A 19,895-nucleotide genomic window follows, 5' to 3' on the forward strand; every position below is an offset into this window, starting at 1 on the left:
CCCGGTCCACCAAATCTTGAATAAAAACGTTTTTCTTTTTTGTAGAAATTGAGGAACCCGAATCAATACCATCCACGTCAATAGCTACCGAAGTACGTGCTTTGCTAGCGTCCAAATGAGCCGCTTCTTCTTCTTCCCTTAAAGACAACCCGTCAATTAAACGCATCCCCTACTGTTTTCTTTTCCTGACCATCGGCGTCTTGGGAACAACCGGTTTCTCTACGTTAACCGACTCAACACCGGAACCTGGAGGTGGACCATCGTTTATTGACCCGTTAAAAACCAAAACATCTACTGGGCCACCACCCATCATTTTCTTCTTGTTAATTCGGCCCAGATTAATGGGCCAATTATCCACAAAGTTAACCTCAACAGGACAAACAATAACATCACCATGAGCTGAATTCACATCACGATCAACATTCTCAGGAGGGTCATTAGGACACAAATGCTCTTCATCAACACGAACAGAAGCATTTTTCGAGAATGTAGACAATAACATGCCTGACCCCGTAACATCATTAACTTCTAAACTACCAAAACGCAAGGCGTTAGCGCACAAAACATTCTCCTCAACTTCTACTTCTTCTTCTTCTATACCCTCTTCTATTTCCGGTGAGTGATCGACTGTTACAACATTATCAATATTCCCATGGTCACTGTTGACACTTAACACATGGTTAACCATCTCAACTTGTTGAACATAGTAGGGGTGGCCCGTCATAACGATACGGTTAGAGAGAGCCAAAAGATCAAGGGGAAAATCATCAAACAACGCACAATCCAAATCTGTAGTCGACCACATCATGAACGTGTTCCGTAATCTTGGTTTTGATGAAAGCGAACATCAAACCAATATTTGCAAGATTACAAGAAGATTTAGCAACTTTTAGGACCTCACCAAATAGGCTATCTAAGAAAAATATTGATCATACTACACTACCACACAACAAAAACTAAATGGGATAACTTAGAAAATATTGAACATAACAACACACAGAAGTGATGATTGGTAAACTCAAACGTTGCATTAATAAAAGTTAATTTATATAATATATTATAACCAAATGTGGATATGAATGTTAGATGTCTTTCAAAAACGTGATACAAAGTTAGGTTGTAAATAAATAGAATATGCTACAATCAAATACCTTCAGACACTATTCTCCCCTTTTCATCAGAGGAGCTCTGCTGTACAGGCAACAAAACTACACCTTAGCAAACATCAATATCATTGCGTAATTACGGCTACAGACATGTGATCATCAGCACAAGATCTTTTGAAAGATGTTCACTTTTTTAAATGTTAAGAATTTCTTTTATACAGATGACTGGCAAACGAACCCTAATTACTTAACACGAAAATCGTGTCTGAATATTGTCAAATTCTGAGTGAATTTGTCTCGGTTCTTTGAATCTAAGCTTCTAGATACATCAGCCATTAGTTTGTCAAAACATAAGGAGAGTCGTTGATGCTGATCTGCTGGCTGCAATATCAAATACATACAAGTTATTTTAATTTTGATCAAATTCGCGTCTTAAAAAACCTTTACTATTAAATGGGCAGTGTTCTTACTCTCTTTCTTAGTACATATCGAAACAAGTTGGAAACTTGACGAGTACGAAAACTTTACTATTATAATAATAATAATAATAATAATTATTATAATAATCATAATAATCATAATATAAGAAAATTATTTACGTTCTACTTACTATTCTGACCCGAGGAGTAAACTACATGTAGATTCAAACTATTTCTAGGTATATGGATTAAGATTTGCACATATAACTAAAACACATTCTGCATGGCAATTTGTAATTTTCTTTGTTATATATATATATAGCTTATTTTTTGTAATAACCCAAATATTTTGGGTTAACTACAAGCATATTAGCTCGAAATGTATGGGGACGGGAGCATGCAACAGGACATGAAAAGAACTGAACCGGTGAAGAGTAAACGTTTGACAAACAACAACATTTCATGCATAGGCAAAAAGATGAGCGCACAAACCTGTGAGCTTAAAATATGAGATTTCAGATCTGAAAATATCTGCAATTAAATGGCGATTACCTCAGTCAAATACAAAATTATACTAAAATCATACACCATAGTGTGACAGATTTTTATATAATTCAAAGGGTGGAATTTCACCTGCTCATTGATTAGTATTAAGCTTAGCATTGGTCTGCTAAGGCTCCATTGATTCCCACAATCCTCAAACAAAACAATCTCGAAAAGGGTCTTCAGTATCTGATGACATTAAGATGCAGAAAACAAAAAAACAAAAATGAGAAACCATTCAAGCAAACTGTAAAGCTATTAAGAACCCTGTTCGAGGTTTATAGCAAGGATACTCAAAAATGCAGATTTAAGATAATAAGTTAACAACCGTTCTCATTGTTGAAAAGTGGTCAACTGACTACAATACAAACTATCCCTTCATTATAAGTAGCATATAACAATTTATTGTACTATAATACCATCTAAAACTGTATGGTCAATGTAGCTTACTTCTGGGAACAATGTGGGGCACTCTGCAATATGCCGAGCAAGGTTGACTGCAGCGGATGATGTGGGGGCCTCCGCAATGGTGATGTTATTGAAATAAAAAGCAGCCAAATTGTCAACTGCTGATGCAGCCTGACATAACAAGTTTTGAAATTGTTTAATACATAAACTATAATGGAAATGAAAATCCATGCTAAAAATGCATTAAACGAGGTAAAATTGCAAATATGACTCGTCGATTAGAACAAAACTAGGCTTCACTTCTGATCCCCCAAATAAGAAGCCACCTTAACATATTTTCCTTACCCAAATATGTATCAGTTAAAACCCATTGATAGATATTTATTTGACTTATATGCATAGAAAAATTATTTATTATTCATTAATGAATATTTAAATGATAAATTAATTTCTTGTATGTTCTTTAAAAGAATTAGTCTGTTGATGATAACATTCGCCAACTTTATTTTTATTTTGGTCAAGTTTTTTATATCTGTAACATTCAGTCAAGATGAAGGTTAACGATTTTTTTATTTTTAATATTTGTCAACTAATGTTATAACCTACATGTATTTCAATCAATAAAGCTTAACGTATGTACTCCGATTTTGATTAACGTTTATTAGAAATTCTTTTTTCTGACATTTTCCGAAAAGAATGTTCAAGTTACATGAAAAGTTATGTTTCCCCCGAAAGAATGTTATTGAGTTTAGCACCTAACATCATGAATATATGTTCTTTCCGTTAGTTTTAGTCAAATACATGTCAGTAACATTCATCATCTACTTCAGTTTTCATTTTGGTAACATAGTCATGATAAATGTTAATTGTCAACGATTTCAACCTAATATTCATCGATGTTATATACTACATTAAAATTTCATCATGAAAGATTAATTCTCAATGATTCTGATTCACATTTATTTATAAAAACTATTTTTTCTTCACATTTTCATAAACAAATGTTAACTACCACAAATACCTGAGTTGAGATGTTTGTATCAAGGCCTTTCAGCCCGGACTCTAGCGAGCCAACTATATGCATGAAAGTGTTCAAATCCAGATTCAGCATAAAAACTATATGGCTGTTAAATAGAACCTCCAAAAATGCATAATATGCCTTTGTAAGCTACAAACAAAAATAACTAACGTTAATTGAGTATGGAAATACGTTTTACATAGATTATAAATCTGAACATATTATAAGCAAAATAGTAATTTTATTAAAATATATACCAATGAACAAAATGATCAACATACCTTCCTGTAAGCTAAAATATCGGCTAAAGGAACCGATAGGGTCATTTTTAGAGCAATGTCAAGTGCATCGGCAAGAGCTCTATCTCCATACAATTCAAACACCCCAAAATTTACATAGTTTCCAGCAAGGGCTGTCATCAGCATACAGACATTGTTGTTAGTAAGAAAAACACAATCGAATGTGACCGGCATGACCAAAGCCATTAGGGTACAGTTTTCGAAACAAAAGTGCATGTCAGATTATCTATAATCCCTTTACTAAAGTTTCATATCTGCCCTATCACTCACGTATGTATCTATTCGTATATACACAAGCCACAATCAATAGGATTTTATAAATCACATAAGCAATTATGCATGTGTCCAAGGTTGCAAAACTCGCTATTCCGGGAGTAATTGGTCGAGTAAACGGCAATTCAGGGATTAATCGGACTGTACTTTTTATACATTTAAAAAATAGATTTTAAAATTATATGAGTAAATCTAGAAGAAAACCATGAAAATGAACATAAAGTTTAACATAACTGTTTAAAATTGTTCATTTTGTTCAGAAACTATAAAATAAAATTCTAGTTTAAATTCATGTTAAAATTTTCATCAATTTTGACTTCGACATACTTTGATCAACAAATCCGATTTTGACCACGGATGTTGGAAAATCGAAACAGACTGTTCTTAAAAAGGGGTAATCAGGCATTAATCTAGGTAATTTACAATAGTGTGTGCCTATTGGCACAATGCACTTGTGACTAAGCCAGTGAACAACAAATAAAGCAACACATAAAAACATTAATAATCCAAAAATCATACATTCAGAAGCTTTGCTAAATACGGATATATAAAAATCATAAAATACCTCTAGTAAGAACAGTCAATGCAATCCATATCCCCTTGTATTTGAAGCCGTAGATATCCGCAACGTTAGGCATAGATAAGATCCTTGAACCATATGCCACAAGAAGTTTACTAACTTCTCGAAAAAGAAGAATGCCATTAACAGATGAGGATTCAAAAGTTAGGCGTTGAGCCTTGTTTAATACAAATTCAGCCAGAAACTTCAACAATGGGGTAGTAACCTGCAAATTGAACTTTTGGTTGAGAATCTTGAAAAGAACGGTAGATTCGTTCTATGTATCTGTCGAAATCTCAATTACAACACAAACTAGATAGCATCTGTAGTCCAAATGAATAAATTTGCATTTGTTGCACACATCAATAATTTATCAAAACAATCAATCTTAAATAACACAACTTAGACTACATATTGAAACAACATCAGTTCAATTTAGGTGAAAGATCAACTCAAGGTTTGGATCAGAGCTAGAGATCCCTCATTTGTTTCATTAGGTTTCCATTATTTGTGAATGTAAATAATACTTTTTCTAAGTATCTCTCTTTAATCCAACTTATCATGTTTGCATATGTTGTTGCAAACTTTCAGGGATATGTAACGTTAGATGAAACATGTATAAGTCAAACTTATTAACACAAAGAATGACTAAAATTCCAAAATTTATTTTATCAACTTTCTACAAATTGTCAATATCAACAGTAGAATGTCCAAAATCCACTCGTATGATCAATTTTGTATCTATTAAATTCAAATAATTTCATAGAATGTCAAAGAATAGTAACAACTAGCATACATATAACATACGACATTTTCTCCCACATAGGTTGCCTTAGAAGTGTTAAGTGTAAGACTTAGAAGTCCTAAATAATACAGTAATTCTCTGTGTGTATTTTTTAGTGATAACAGGTAGTTTAAGTTGGTAATCTTGAGTAGGGGATAATAAAAAGAGATGCGTTAACATAAAAGAATGAATATCCGAGAAGTTACCTCAGGTGTGTCTGCCCAATGTGAGAACCCTTTTAAAAGGATTGGCATGTGAGAAGGATACAACCAGTCAAACAAAAGGCCATATGTTCTTCGACTGAAAATAATCAAATGTAGTGTCATTTTTAACATAGCCAATAGAAATAAAACTATTTAGTAAAGGAAACTAACCTATTGGTGGCCATTGCTATTCCTCTTAAATCCCGCATCAATCCAATCAATGCATATTTGACATTATCAGTACGAAACATAGCATCAGGGACCGACTCTAAACTGATAAAAACCTAAAGCAACGAAAAATAGCATCAAAAGCCTGTTTAAGATAAACGAATGATGAAGGAGCTGTTTTGAAAATTTTAAAAAAGAAGGATAAAAGGGATCATACTTGTAATAGTGGATCCATAGATGACTTAAATTTAACTGGGCTGTCCTCCATAAAAATAAGCCAGCCAATGGTGTAATAAAACGTCGTTCTACTGCGAGAGCCTCTATATTCATGCAGGAAGGGGAAATGTTCCCTCTACAAATGAAAATAGATGATTATAAATATTAAGCTCGTAACGTATGAAGTGTTATAAAAAGAAATAAGATAACTGATCTACTAGGGACTCAAAGATAAGGAGATACATAAGTAGTTCACATGAACATAAAATTGCATACGAACCAATAGCTCGTAACGTGATAAAAACTAATAAAACAATACATAATATAAATTATATCCGAGAAATCGATTAACTCTCCCACGGTCTACTTTCGAGAGGTAAACGAACTCTCCAATGATCCAAAATCACTTTCCTTAATACTCAGCATAAAATTACCTAGGATCCTTTGGAAGAAGCTGAATGAAGTGAATGCCGAAACTTTTAAAGCGTCAGTTTTGGAAAGAGTAGAGGCAGGAATGGATACGGTTACTCAAGTGAACGCAGATCAGATGTGGAATAGTTTGGCAACAACTATTAGAGATGTTGCCAAGGAAACATTAGGTGTGGCAGTAGGGACATCGAGAGGACATAAGTCTAGTAGAGAATCATGGTGGATTAGTGATGAGGTTCAAATCAAAGTTGCGCTTAAGCAACTGAGGTTTAGGGAGCTCATTAGATGCCGGGACGGGACACGTGATGATAGAACTAGGGCAGAGGAGAGGTATAAAGAAGCCAATAGAGAAGCTAAGAAGGCCGTTGCCCGTGCAAAAGATAAAGCGTATGAAGATTTGTATAGAAAACTAGACTCTAAAGAAGGAGCAAATGATATTTACAGGATTGCAAAAGCGAGGGAGCGTAGGAGGAGGGATATAGATATCACCAAGTTTATCAAGGATGAAGCCGGTCAAACCATAGTGAAGGAAGAAGAAATTAGGAAAAGATGGGAAGGGTGTTTCTCATCTCTTTTCGTGGGTGAAGGACTCGGGCGCCAAGAGGATCCACAGGACTTGGGAATAGGACAATTCCGGAACAACAACTTCTGTAGGAGAATCAGTCAGGGAGAAGTAAGATCGGCACTACGAAAAATGGGTAGAAACAAAGCTGTAGGACCGGACCAGATTCCAATAGAGGCGTGGCGGTGCCTTGGCGACGATGGTGTCAGGTGGTTGACGTGTCTTTTCAATAAGATTCTTAGAAGTTATAAAATGCCTACGGAATGGAGACTCAGTGAGATTATCCCCATCTACAAAAATAAAGGAGATGCCCAAATCTGCGGTAATTATAGAGGCATAAAATTACTTAGTCATACTATGAAGCTTTGGGAGAGAGTGATTGAGACTAGACTTCGACGCGAAACTACGGTTTCAGAAAACTAATTTGGTTTCATGCCAGGGCGCTCTTCGATGGAGGCAATTCATATTTTAAGAAGCGTTATGGAGAAGTATAGGGAGAAACAAAAGGGTCTAGAGATGGTCTTCTTAGACTTAGAAAAGGCCTATGATAGCGTACCGCGAAAGCTGATTTGGAAGACCCTTAATGTTAGGGGTATCCCATGTAAGTATATTAGAGCTATTATAGATATGTACGATGGGGCGAAGTCCTGTGTTAGGACGCCTGTGGGAAACACAGAGTATTTCTCGATAGAAGTAGGCTTGCATCAGGGATCAGCCCTTAGTCCTTTCCTTTTCGCTTTGATCCTCGACGAGCTGTCTCAAGGAATACAAGAGAACATCCCTTGGTGTCTGATTTTTGCCGATGATATCGTGCTTGTATCGGAACAAAAGGATGAACTTAATAGAAGACTAGAACGATGGAGGGAGGCCTTAGAACAAAATGGGCTACGGATCAGTAGACAAAAGACGGAATATCTAAGGTGCGAATTCAGTAGGACTGAGGATGAACTAAATGTTGGAGGGAATATCAGCATTGGGGACCAGATCTTGCAACCACAAGAGTCGTTTAGATATCTAGGTTCGGTCCTCCACAAATCAGGGAGGATAGACGAGGACGTGACTCATCGTATTAAGGTAGGTTGGATGAAGTGGAGAGCAGCGAAAGGGGTCTTGTGCGACAAGAAGATACCGTTCAAATTGAAAGGGAAATTCTTCAAGGTGGCAATTAGACCTGCCATGTTGTACGGATCGGAATGTTGGCCAATGACGAAGGCCCAACAGAGAAGGATGGAAGTGGCAGAAATGAGGATGCTTAGGTGGACGTGCGGTAAAACCATGTTAGATATGATCCCAATGGGGTGTTTAGGGAAGACCTTGGAGTCGGTAGCATCATCGACAAGCTAAGAGAAGAACGACTTCGATGGTTTGGGCATGTGATGAGGCGACCAAGTATTGCACCGGTTAGGAGAGTCGAGGCACTCACGGTCGTTGGCGTTAGGAGAAGGGGTAGACCTACTCGTAGGTGGATGGATAGACTAAGGCTCGACATGATGGAGCTTTCGTTGACCGAGGACATGACTTCTGATAGGGGTGCGTGGAGGGCTAGAATTAGAATAGTCGAGTAGGGTTACTTTTCTTTTATTATTATTATTATTATTATTATTATTATTATTATTATTATTATTATTATTATTATTATTATTATTATTATTATTATTATTATTATTATTTTTTTTTTTTACTAGTTTTATTATTAGGATTATTATTATTATTATTATTATTATTATTAGTATTAATATTAATATTATTATTTTTATTATTACTATTATTATTATTATTATATTATTATTTTTACTATTACTATTTGTATTATTATTATCACTACTACTCTGTACTATTCCTATACTTTTACTAATATTACTATTATTATTATTATTATTAGTATTATTAGTATTATTATATTATGTTTATTATTATTATTATTACTATTACTAATAGTATTATTATCATTTGTACTACTACTATACTCTTAGCAATACTATTACTGTACTTTTACTAAAACTATTATTATTATTATTATTATTATTATTATTATTATTATTAGTATTATTATTATTATTTGTATTATTAATTTTTATTATAATTATTACTATTATTATTATGTTTATTACTATTACTATTAACTATTATTTTACTACTACTTGTACTTGTATTATTATTACTATTATTACTAGTATCATTATCATTACCTTTTTTTATTATTTACATCTACTAGTACTAGTAGACGAGTAGGTTTTTGTTTTTTGGTGTTTGTATGCACGTTTGTTTGTTGATATGTATGCATGGTTTGTACGTTTGTTTTTGGGAGGTATGTATGTAAGTTTTGTAGTGTAGGTTTTTTATGTCTATGTTTGTAGGTTTTCTGTTTTTTGAAGAATTGTAGGTTTTGATTATGTATTTTTTTTTTTTTTTTTTTTTGCAGGTTTGTATGTATGTTTTTGCTTGTTTTGTTGGTGTTTGTATGTACGTAGGTACGTGTTCTTGCAGGTATGTAGGTATGTTTATGTACGGTTGTATGCTGGTTTATATATAGGTTTATGTTTTATTGGGGGTGTGTGTATGGGGGTGTGTATAGATGGGTGTGTGTGTGTGGTGGGTGTGTGGGTGGGTGTGTGTCTCGTATCGTTCGGTGCATCCTGAGGTCATTATGGCTGAGGACGACCTTCTTTGCTCATGAGCTTGAGTGGTTTTCTTTTAGTTGTGTGGCTTCGGGGATGTCTACCGTAAAGGTGCATGAGTGGTGCTTTGGTTTGTTACGGGTGGTTGGCTCTTTGCTTGTGCAACAACTTCCACCCGGCATACCTTTCGTGTTCTGTTTACAAGGTACCTTTGCTTTATTTATTGAGGCAACACCAAACGTCGATTAAGTGGCGTCTTGACTGCCGCTTAGAGCCTAAATTGATTTTCAGGCAGGCTTTTAAACCCATGAAAATTTGATTCTACCATTTTCATGGCGTCTCAATTTTTATGTATTTATTTATTTATTTATTATTTTATTTTACTATTTTTTTTTTAAAGGCCGGAGGTCCACTCGGAAGCAATCTCTTTATCCGCCGAATAAAGAGAGGGATGACTTTCTCTACTTTTCTGGGTGGAGAAATGACTTGTTTTTATTCTCGGATAAAGGAAGGATTGTCTACATCTCACCTCCCCCATACACCACTCAAGTGGTATTGGGTACTGTTGTTGTTGTTGTTGTATTTATAGATTTTACCTAGCTTGTTCCGTAAGACTTAGCTAACTACAATAGATATTCACAAAACTTTCCTAATTCCTAATAATAATAATAATAATAATAATAATAATAATATCTTAAGTTAAAATATTGAATAATATAAGTATAGATGGGGAGTTACTGTATGATTTGCAACAATGAATTTGACAGTGTCCAACTTCATAAGTAGTTTTCCTGTCATATATCTGCAAAAAATACATCACGAATATATTCATCTTCGGAAAAAAAAAAAAAAAAAAAAAAAAAAAAAAAAAAAAAAAAAAAACTGGCACACTCTATAAAAACTCAAAGAGAACTAACTAGTAAGATCGAACTAACCCAGAAGCGAGTTCCAAAAACAGACTTAAGGTGTGATCAATGACTACCTCACTCTGTAAGTAAAACAATAAATGAGAAACAATACAACGGTTTTCAAGTTGAGAGAGACATAATAAGGAAGATTAACTACCTCTGTGTAACACCTGAGGTTTGTTGCAATTTTCCCAACAATCAAATTTAATGCCTGAAGATGATCTTGCAGTCCAAGCAGCTCAGATAAGCGTCCATACAGCTGCTGCAAAAGAAATTCAAGGTTTTTAATTGTTTGGATGATGAAAAATAGCTTAGAGTATGCATGAAAGTTATTATTCGAAGTACTCACCTTAGAAGAATGCATGGCTTGATCACCTACATAAGATTTTCTGAAGTTTTGAAAGAATGTCAATATTGCCTGGTCAAGTCTCTGTTTGCTTAGTTCACCGTATCTCTGAAATGAGATATTATAGATAGATATAGATTAATGCATCATATTAAAATTAGAAAGTTAATTGACCATTTACTTATAAATAAACCATAGATGATACTTGGTTTCGTAGGACCTAGATCATGTCATAATTTAGCGCGCCTACAAAAATCTTCTAGTAACATAAAAAGTCTTATGTTTGATTTATCTTTGAAAGATGATGTAGCAATCTGATTTTTATTCTTAAAAAAGATCAAACTGGATGTGTAGAAAAAACTAAAGTCCATATTCCACAATCCAGCACAATGTGCACTATGATGTTTTACCTGACTATGGAATCCACTATCAGTGACGTTAATGATACGCAAAACACGAGCTGATAATTCTGCATCAATAGCTTCTTGGGAATCCGTACTGAATATTTTTAGAAAAAAAAAAAAAAAAAAAAAAAAAAAAAGTTTAGAGAAAATTATGGTCCACCAAGGACAACAAAGGTTACTTAAGAATGTAAGCAAAAATGTATATCAAGAACTATATATTGGATACCTGCCACCAGTACACTGTCTAATCTTCAATATAGCAGCGACAATATGAATTATCCAAGTTAATTTGGCTTCAATGACTGAGAGTTCACTATTATCACTAATCTGATTTTGTGCTCTTTCCTATAAAATAGTACAGCTTATTAAGTACATCAAAAATATGCCATCAAGTATTTGAACGAAAAGCAATTGGAACTAGAGCCTACCGTATAGAGTTGTAGTATGGGCTCCACAATGTTTATAATAAACAAACTACACCTTTCATACTGAAAAACAAGAGCAACTGATTTAGTAGTCAACATTTCTTTCAAATACAACTTTATGATTTATGATATTAGATAAAATAAATATTAAATATTGAATATGATTATTGTATACTAAGTCCTAAAAAGGTAATACCAATGTTTATACCTGAAATCTACATAGATGTGGAAAGCAGTCAAGCTGGTCTTGTAGAAGCTCTACATTGTCAAGAGGATTCTCAGATAGGTCATCTTGAGGAGTAGCCTACATAATAAACTCGATAAATTTGAGCTTATGTAAATTTAAGGGAAAAAAAAAACAAGACTTGAGTTCACCAAAGAATGAAAATTGATACTCATGGACTAAGTGCAATGTACCTGCACAGAATCAAATCTTGAAGTAATAAAACCTTCACTAATTTTGGGCACAAACTCATCAAGCAAGCTAGGTGCATCAGCTTTCAAGTAGGGCACAGATGATACGAGCCGTGACCACAGCCCCAAAAGATAGTATACGCTGCTACTAGCCCACTGCAAGAGGCATCAAGTAATTAAGAATTCATAAGAAAAACGAATATAATCTTAGTTCCATAAATAATCAAAACAAATACTATCTGATAATTGATAGATAATTAAGTCACATAGTTGTTGTACTTCTTTATCAAATGTGCGTGTCCCATTAACCGCAGTGATTATTTAAACCAAATTTAGTAATTGCATTATTGTACATATGGATGGATACATGTATTGTTCTCAACTCATTGTGATATTTCCTCTCATGTATGAAATTGTATATATAAAACAAGACTTCTAATATAAGGAATTTGGAACGACATTAGTTTTAATATATCAGTGCAAAAGTTTTGGATTTTAGAATAACGTCAAAAGGATTCAAGTTTGTTTCTAGAAGATACTTCAAACTCCAAATAACATTGATATATCATATTATCTAATTTTAAAGCTGTAAACACCAAGCCAACCTGCCATGACTGCAAGGATTTTAATGTAAACTCTGCAACCAAACGTATCCAATCACTGTAACCTTCCACGTTCACAAGTTCTGATAGCTGCAACCACAAACAGGGATTAAACTTTCAAGAATCCTGTGTTTGGAAATTTAAGAATACTAACAACTGCAATATTTAAATAAGAGTTTACCCAACACTACCCAATATCCAAGATACTGTAGCCAAACACGAATGTGAGTTCAAATGAAATATCTCAGATTCTTGATTTGCTTACTTTCTTGCTCTATGCTCTAGATTCTAAGGGATATGTCTCAGTTATAACCAACGAGCTTATAGCTCAGTGGTACCCGATGCCTTTGATCCCTGGGCCCACAGTGGGGGAAGCTTTGACCTTAAGAAAGGCGCAAGTTCGATTCTCAGTCTGGGCGCCCCGCATGGAATTATTTCTCCCTCCGGGGGGAAATTTGTGAAGTGTTTCGGGGGTCTAGCTAGTTGGGGTAAAAATCGCCTTGCCGTCACTGTGGTACCTGGGAGGAGGTACTTTGCCGGCACAGGTCTCTTTCGGGGTGGGATTGGTGGGTGCTACGGCACACAGGGTTAGCGTGTCCCGGCCAACTTACACGTTTTGACCTTATGTCTCAGTTATAAACATTATATCTATATCTAACGATGTGTATGTTGATGTGTGTAAATTAAAGTCACCTCGTTCTTTATGATATAATATGCTCACTCAGCAAGAGGTTAAGATGCTTATTTTAACCGAAGAACAGGGCTTTAAACAATAAAACATTGATATAGCATCTTCCTTCTCTTGCTTAGCAAGCATGTTATTTCAGAAAGACTTACAAAAATAGATGTAACTCGGTTGATTAAAATTATTTAATATGTTTGTAGCTGAAAAACAAGGCATCTGCGCTTACTGTAGTATCTTTACATAATGTTGGAATGATGAAGTGCACAATAATTATATAAGACCAGCACATAATACTTGTGAAGAGACTCAACATAATAAATAGTATCCTGAAACTAGAAAGTATTCAAAATGCAAAAAGATACACAAATCACCTGATAGTTTACTCTAAACCGTCCAAGAAGACGGCAATACTCATGGTAATTTTCATGATCAGCAAGACCTAGTTCACAATTCACAAACAATCATTGAGATTTATGCTCACTGATAGAATCTAAAAGTCCAAAGTAAACAACAAATAGAAAAAGGATAAGATGTACACTGCAGTTACAGATTAACATAACTATCACTCAAGCAAGCACCGAATTTTAGTAACTAACTTGAAATTTTTGGATTATAAGATATAAACAAAAATTGAATATTTGTTCTTGAGCATATGCATACCACAGAGAAAGAGATCATGAAACTATAATATATATAGCATATGATATTGCTTTAACTATTAGTAGTAATAGATAATAGATACCACAACAACCTAATACTACAACAGAAAACTATGTACCTTGTCCTGCTTGTAAGATCTCTTTTGTTCCAGTCATTAAATGGGCCAGGAACTTCGAACGTGCGGCATCATTTGAGAATAGAGAGCGCCTTACAGAAGCCAATCTCACTAAGCATTCCAAAGCCTATAAATACAAAATCAAGTACAATATGGCTTTAACATAGAGCTCGAGAGTCATACAAGAATAATTAAGCCAGTCCAGATAACTAAATAATCCAAAAAACACATAAAAATTAGATAGCACCGATGGAGTTAAGTATGTTTTAACGATGCACTTAATGCATAGTTCTTATGACGGCATCAATTCTTCTCTAACCATCAATAAAACTTACATACTAAAATGGAACATGGGTGATGCAGCCTTTTACTTGGGGAAACTTGAAAAAAGAACAGCTAGAAATTTCGAGAAAAAAAGAGGCAAAAGTAGAGATGCAGAATTGTATTCAATAAAATAGAGAAAAAAACTGATATATGACTCGCCTCTTTCGATAAAGGAGGCTTTGTGATTGCATAGTAATCAAAAAATATTTGTAGTGTGGTTGGATCTTCAAAAACCGGCTTCCACCCAGAAGGAATCTGCAAATTTACCAGTTATCATAAAGATTAATGGAAAAACGATAAGTTACAAGAACCTTTAAGGATAATTCAATTACAGTCAACATGTTCTTTATAATGTATAATTCACATTTGAATCTATTGTAAACTCATACCTGGACAGTACCAAACTCATCTGAGCTTTCGTCAATTGATGTCCCAACAAAATCAAAAGACAGACATTTTAATGCCAGAGATAGTGCCAGATCTTGCAAGCGACTGCCAACTGCACCCAGATAAATGTTTTCTAATATGACAATTGTTTTTTAATATAACAACAGAAAACATTATAACTGAAACAAAAGATCACTATAACATTACCATCAGTTTTCAGCTGTTGTAGGGAGGTAAGAGATATTTGGAAAATTTGAAAAAGAGATTGATCCCTGAAGTTGCAAGCAACTCTTCGATGATGTGTAGAAGGCAATCCAGGATTTGGCTGTAAAGTAACGAATGATAATGATGATAAAAATAATTAATAATTAATTGATAATAATAAAGAAAAAAATGACGATTGATAATGAAAAAATCACAAAAAAAAAAAAAAAAACCCTAGTAACTACACAAATGCATTAATATTAACATAACATATATTTACATTATAACACAAATTGTTCAGTAGGCAAGGCATATTACCAACCTGATTCATCTCACTGACCAGCTGATTCAAAATCTTTAAACCAATAGAAACATGATCTGGTGATGCCTGACAAAGACAACAACCAGGTAAGAAACTCAGTGAGCGTTATATTATTTTGCATCAACATATTATTAAACTGCATAAAAAACCAAAAGGCAGGCAAAGCAACTCTGATTTAAAGTGAGTTTTACAGCACACTTTTAGTATGTGATATTAGCTGATTATGGTAAATCTAATAGTGAGATCAGAAACATAATATGTAAGTAAATATGATATATGCATAACACTTCCACATTTCAGAAGTGAAGAGTAATACTCAACGATAACGCCTAATGTAAATTACTAAATTTAACTTACTACCAATAAAATTTCTGACGCTTAGCCTGCATGGAATTAGGAAGATCAGACTACATCCAATCAAAATAAGGAAGAATACTATAGTCTGCTAACAGCTAATCAAAAATCACAACAGATAACTATGTAGATTTAATTTCTTAAAACTGTGGATTATTGAAAACTTTGATTAATTTTAACATCGGCTAAGCTGCAACTGCCATTTATCATTGATAATATGAATTCAAACTTTCAGTTATGCAATTTTCATTACTTTTCGTTGTTTCTTTGAGTGATGCGAAACAAAGATCTATAAAAGAATAAAAAAGGCTAATGCATAAAGAAAAGGTAAGGTATTACCTGGATCAAGAAATTTGTAGAATCTTTGACAGCATCTCTGAAACCATCATCGTCAAACCAACCGAACTTGGTCACCCGACACAAAAGCTGGACTAGAGATCCAATTACATATGGCTGCAATTCATGTCCCCTTTTCGCCAAATATGTAATAATGTAGTTTCCTTCATCAAATGTCCAAACAAATAAATTACATGACGTTACGAGAAAGAGGCCCTACTCACTACAAATGAATACACCACAAGATCGAACTGCACTCATGGGAAACTTGAAAAGAAGTAATGCTGACTATTACATTATTCACACAAAGCATGTTAAATAACGAGACTACAACAATGATCGATAATAATATAACACTAATACGTTTTAGCAAATCTGAATAAGCATTATTTTACCCATATTTGATGCCAGAAAAAACAAATTAGTGTATGAGATCATTATTAACTACCCAAAAAGAAGGTTTTATGATGTATGTTCATGAGTTAATCTATGAATTACAAGGCATATATGTAAACCTACAAAGAGAAGATTATTAGAAGAATTACGTATATCAAGACGTAGCTGTAAGGATAGTGTGTGCTCAGTCACTTGCTTCAGCAAACTCGAACTAGCGAGCATCAATGCGTAAGGAGTTGATGCATTGTCCAATATATACTGGCACTGCGAAATGTAGTCGGTATTTGCTGAAAAGCATTTTAGTGTGTTCTCAGCATGAGCCCGTTCAACAGAGTCTTGTGAATTATACAGTCTCTCACACAAAGCTTCCAATTGCGCTAAGCTCTCCATTCTTGATTAGAATTAAAAATCGACTTTCGCGTATCAAGAACCAGCAATTATCCAATTTAGGTCTACAAAATATATACAAAGAGGTCATGCATCATGACTGATAACTACACAAATGTATATGACTCACATTTATCAAAGACAGACCAATTAATGACACGCAACAATAACGGAAAGAACAATATAGGGGGGCATAATCAAAAGGTACAGCATATGATGATAAACCAGATATTATAACATATAGAGATATTACATTGTTCATCATACAAAAAAGCATCTGTCATCATCATTAAATTATTTCCTATTACATGTATGAGGTTTAAAAAAATGTTACATATATAAAGGCTATGGATAGAATTCCAAAATATACGACCATGACCAAAACGTCAGCAATCCTTGCTATATAGAAATATACTGCAACAATCCTGTAAAAAGAAAAGACCAATAATAACATTAGCTGACATCAGCTACACTATTATGGTTTAAAGAAAATGACATGATTGATTTTGCTTATTCATATGAGTTATATGATCTCCATTTCACAGTCTAATACACATATCTCCTGAACACTGGCGGAATGAACTCAATTGAACTGCACAATTAAAATCAAAACAAACTGGCAGCTACAGGCCTAGTCTTGAAATTATAACCACTAGCTTAAAATACAACTAACCAGGAAACTAAGATCATAGGCCAACCAAAAAATTATAATTCAAAACCAAAGGTGAAATCTCTAAAAGAAAGAATTCTTTTACATAACATTACGTTAAACAAAACATCCATAACATGAGCCCTTTTTCCTAATATAATGCCATAACATGAGCCGTTTTACTAATATAAAATGACCATAATATATTTAAAAATCACACCGTGCAGTTGATCAGAACAGAACTTACATCAGCTTAAAGAAATCATCGAAATGACTATAAGATACCCGAGATCACATGAACAAAAATGTTAACCAGGAACTAAGATCATGAAAATAACTTCTAGTTTAAAGTAATTGAACAGCAAAAAGTATAAATAACTAAAAACATGTGATTTCCATTACTCTTATTATACATCACATTACATCCAGCAGAATATGGTGCCATCAGTAACATAATTTATTATTAAGAGTTAAGCAATGCAATTTGATTGATAGAATAAAACAAATGAACTGCCGTTAGTAACATATTTCTTTCCGACTTCTGATCTTCATTTCGCAATCTAACATACACAAATCCTCAAAACGAACTCGATAAACACAAAATGCATAATCAACATCATGATTAATCTATACTAATAGTCAATAAATAACAAAATTCATTTATTAGAAGATTAAAAAAAAACATGTGAATTTCATTTCTTTGATTCTTCATCACAGTAAGTCAAATAAAATCTGATACAACATATAATTAAGCAACAAATGATATTGTATGCAATTGATTATACCAAAAAAAAAATCAGGTAACAGAATTGATCATATACAATGATCAAACACCTTTGGAAGCCGTAGAATCAGATACAATTTGTATCTCCGACAGAAGAGATAAACCTGAGATCTGTATATTGAGTTACTTGAGTCGATTAAATCGCCGAGTACATAGATGTATCTACAACTTGTATCTATATCTACAGATAGATAGATGATAATAGGAATGAAAAACAGGTAAGAGAGTGGCTTACGACTAATAAAGTAGTGGTAAAAGGAAGATGGCTTGGTAATAAATATAAATAAATACAAACTCTAAAATGAAGCCCAAATTAAAAAGCCCTAATTTTTTGCTTTGATGCTGGTGCTGTCAAAGTATGACTTTGGTCTCTTCTGGATCAGCATAATAATAAAAAAAATAAAAAATTATATTTAGACAATCACGTTGACACGTTTGGACCGGCCCAACACCATGTGGTTGTAATTATTTCTCCCTCACTTCGAATTCATCTACTCACGTGACCCTGAATCGTTCAAGTAATTTTATCGATAATACTATCAATCTAAACAAATTTATTACCCATCACAAAGGTAAGTCTTGTAATGTAGTGATAGCGTACCCTACCAGCACGAAGAGAAATACGAAGTAGTTTTTGAAGAAAGGAAACGAAGGCATGTCTAAACGGAGCGGTGGCGTCCAAACCCATGCACCGAATCTTAAATGATGTGAAGTCAAAGGAATAGTGGCCTACTACCGCTAGCCCGGCGGCCCCAAACAAAGAAGAAAAGGGGACAACATAACTTTTATGGTGTAAGAAGACAAAAATGAAATACAACTAATGCTTCCAAACTATCTAGGGACTCTGCAAAAAAGATGTTTCTCCTATAAATATGAGAACAAGACGGAAGCATAACACAATGGATTACAATTCATACTTTCACACTCTCAACTCTTTTTCGGTGGCGTAAAGCAGTTCACATACTAGCTACCTTCGGGGAATCGCCAACGAAGAGAAATTCACTCATATTAAGCCATTTCCGTAGTTTAAAGTTGGTATACTCATTCCTTCAATAAGGTCTGCCAAGAATTGTACAAACATGTAGATTGTGAGAAGACTAAGAAATTCATTCATTATTCATAGTTGGTCTGGTTAGAGGAAGCTTTCATCTACTGTAGAAACACCTTCATAATCTTCTACTCGTAAAGTTAATGTTTTAGACTCTCTTTGTGTGGACATTCTCGTGCTTGACGTTGGTGATGAGGTCGTAGTGGATGACGAGTTAGATTTGAATGAGTTTCAAGATCAAGGTTTAGATGCAATGTCTTCTTTTAAAGGCAAGGGTATTATATCTTCGGGTCACGGTGAAGATCGGGTTCTGATTTCTTCTAATCGGTTGCGAAAGATTTGAAGTCCGATAAGGTTAAAGCTAAGCATATTCCCCATTCTCCATTTATCTAAAAGGAAGAATAGACGAATAGTAACTCAATTTGTGCTTCAAACATTTGTACTATGTGCTTACACATATGTACCATCAAGAACAAAGACTACAAATGGCCACTCCATTTGTACTATGTGCTTATGTTGGTCCCTTGATTAACAACAGGA

General features: G+C 34.1%; 1 protein-coding gene across 4 annotated transcripts; it reads right to left on the reverse strand.

The window, feature by feature from the left end:
- Window positions 1-1,017: 1,017 nt before the first annotated feature.
- LOC139843892 (uncharacterized) lies at window positions 1,018-18,537 on the reverse strand. 4 transcript variants are annotated; one of them, XM_071834073.1, is made up of 30 exons: window positions 18,412-18,537; window positions 17,209-17,299; window positions 16,637-16,939; window positions 16,095-16,255; window positions 15,402-15,467; window positions 15,083-15,200; window positions 14,878-14,987; window positions 14,648-14,743; window positions 14,168-14,291; window positions 13,761-13,828; window positions 12,708-12,794; window positions 12,106-12,258; window positions 11,897-11,992; window positions 11,692-11,751; window positions 11,490-11,608; window positions 11,270-11,357; window positions 10,863-10,967; window positions 10,671-10,775; window positions 10,541-10,593; window positions 10,344-10,407; window positions 5,998-6,132; window positions 5,784-5,896; window positions 5,616-5,709; window positions 4,632-4,851; window positions 3,776-3,906; window positions 3,498-3,644; window positions 2,519-2,647; window positions 2,159-2,257; window positions 2,018-2,056; window positions 1,018-1,487 (listed from the first exon to the last, which is right to left on the reverse strand). In XM_071834073.1, exons 3-30 carry the CDS (start codon window positions 16,875-16,877, stop codon window positions 1,350-1,352), a joined length of 3,159 nt encoding a protein of 1,052 aa, XP_071690174.1. In that variant the 5' UTR covers window positions 16,878-16,939; window positions 17,209-17,299; window positions 18,412-18,537; the 3' UTR covers window positions 1,018-1,349. The 4 variants fall into 4 exon arrangements, with proteins under 4 accessions (XP_071690174.1, XP_071690176.1, XP_071690173.1 ...); XM_071834075.1 differs by having other exon boundaries at window positions 10,671-10,772; window positions 18,358-18,526; XM_071834072.1 differs by having other exon boundaries at window positions 18,358-18,525.
- Window positions 18,538-19,895: the final 1,358 nt, after the last annotated feature.

Source organism: Rutidosis leptorrhynchoides, chromosome 4, assembly GCF_046630445.1.
Source record: "Rutidosis leptorrhynchoides isolate AG116_Rl617_1_P2 chromosome 4, CSIRO_AGI_Rlap_v1, whole genome shotgun sequence".
In the NCBI taxonomy this organism is placed as follows: Eukaryota; Viridiplantae; Streptophyta; class Magnoliopsida; order Asterales; family Asteraceae; genus Rutidosis; species Rutidosis leptorrhynchoides.

Coding starts and splice junctions, on each gene's coding strand:
- LOC139843892 (XM_071834073.1), bottom strand. CDS start 16,877: ATGGAGAGCTTAGCGCAATTGGAAGCTTTGTGTGAGAGACTGTATAAT. Junction 10,968..11,269: donor ATAGTGGATTCCATAGTCAG/GTAAAACATCAT, acceptor ATCTCATTTCAG/AGATACGGTGAACTAAGCAA. Junction 4,852..5,615: donor ATTGGGCAGACACACCTGAG/GTAACTTCTCGG, acceptor TTCAATTTGCAG/GTTACTACCCCATTGTTGAA.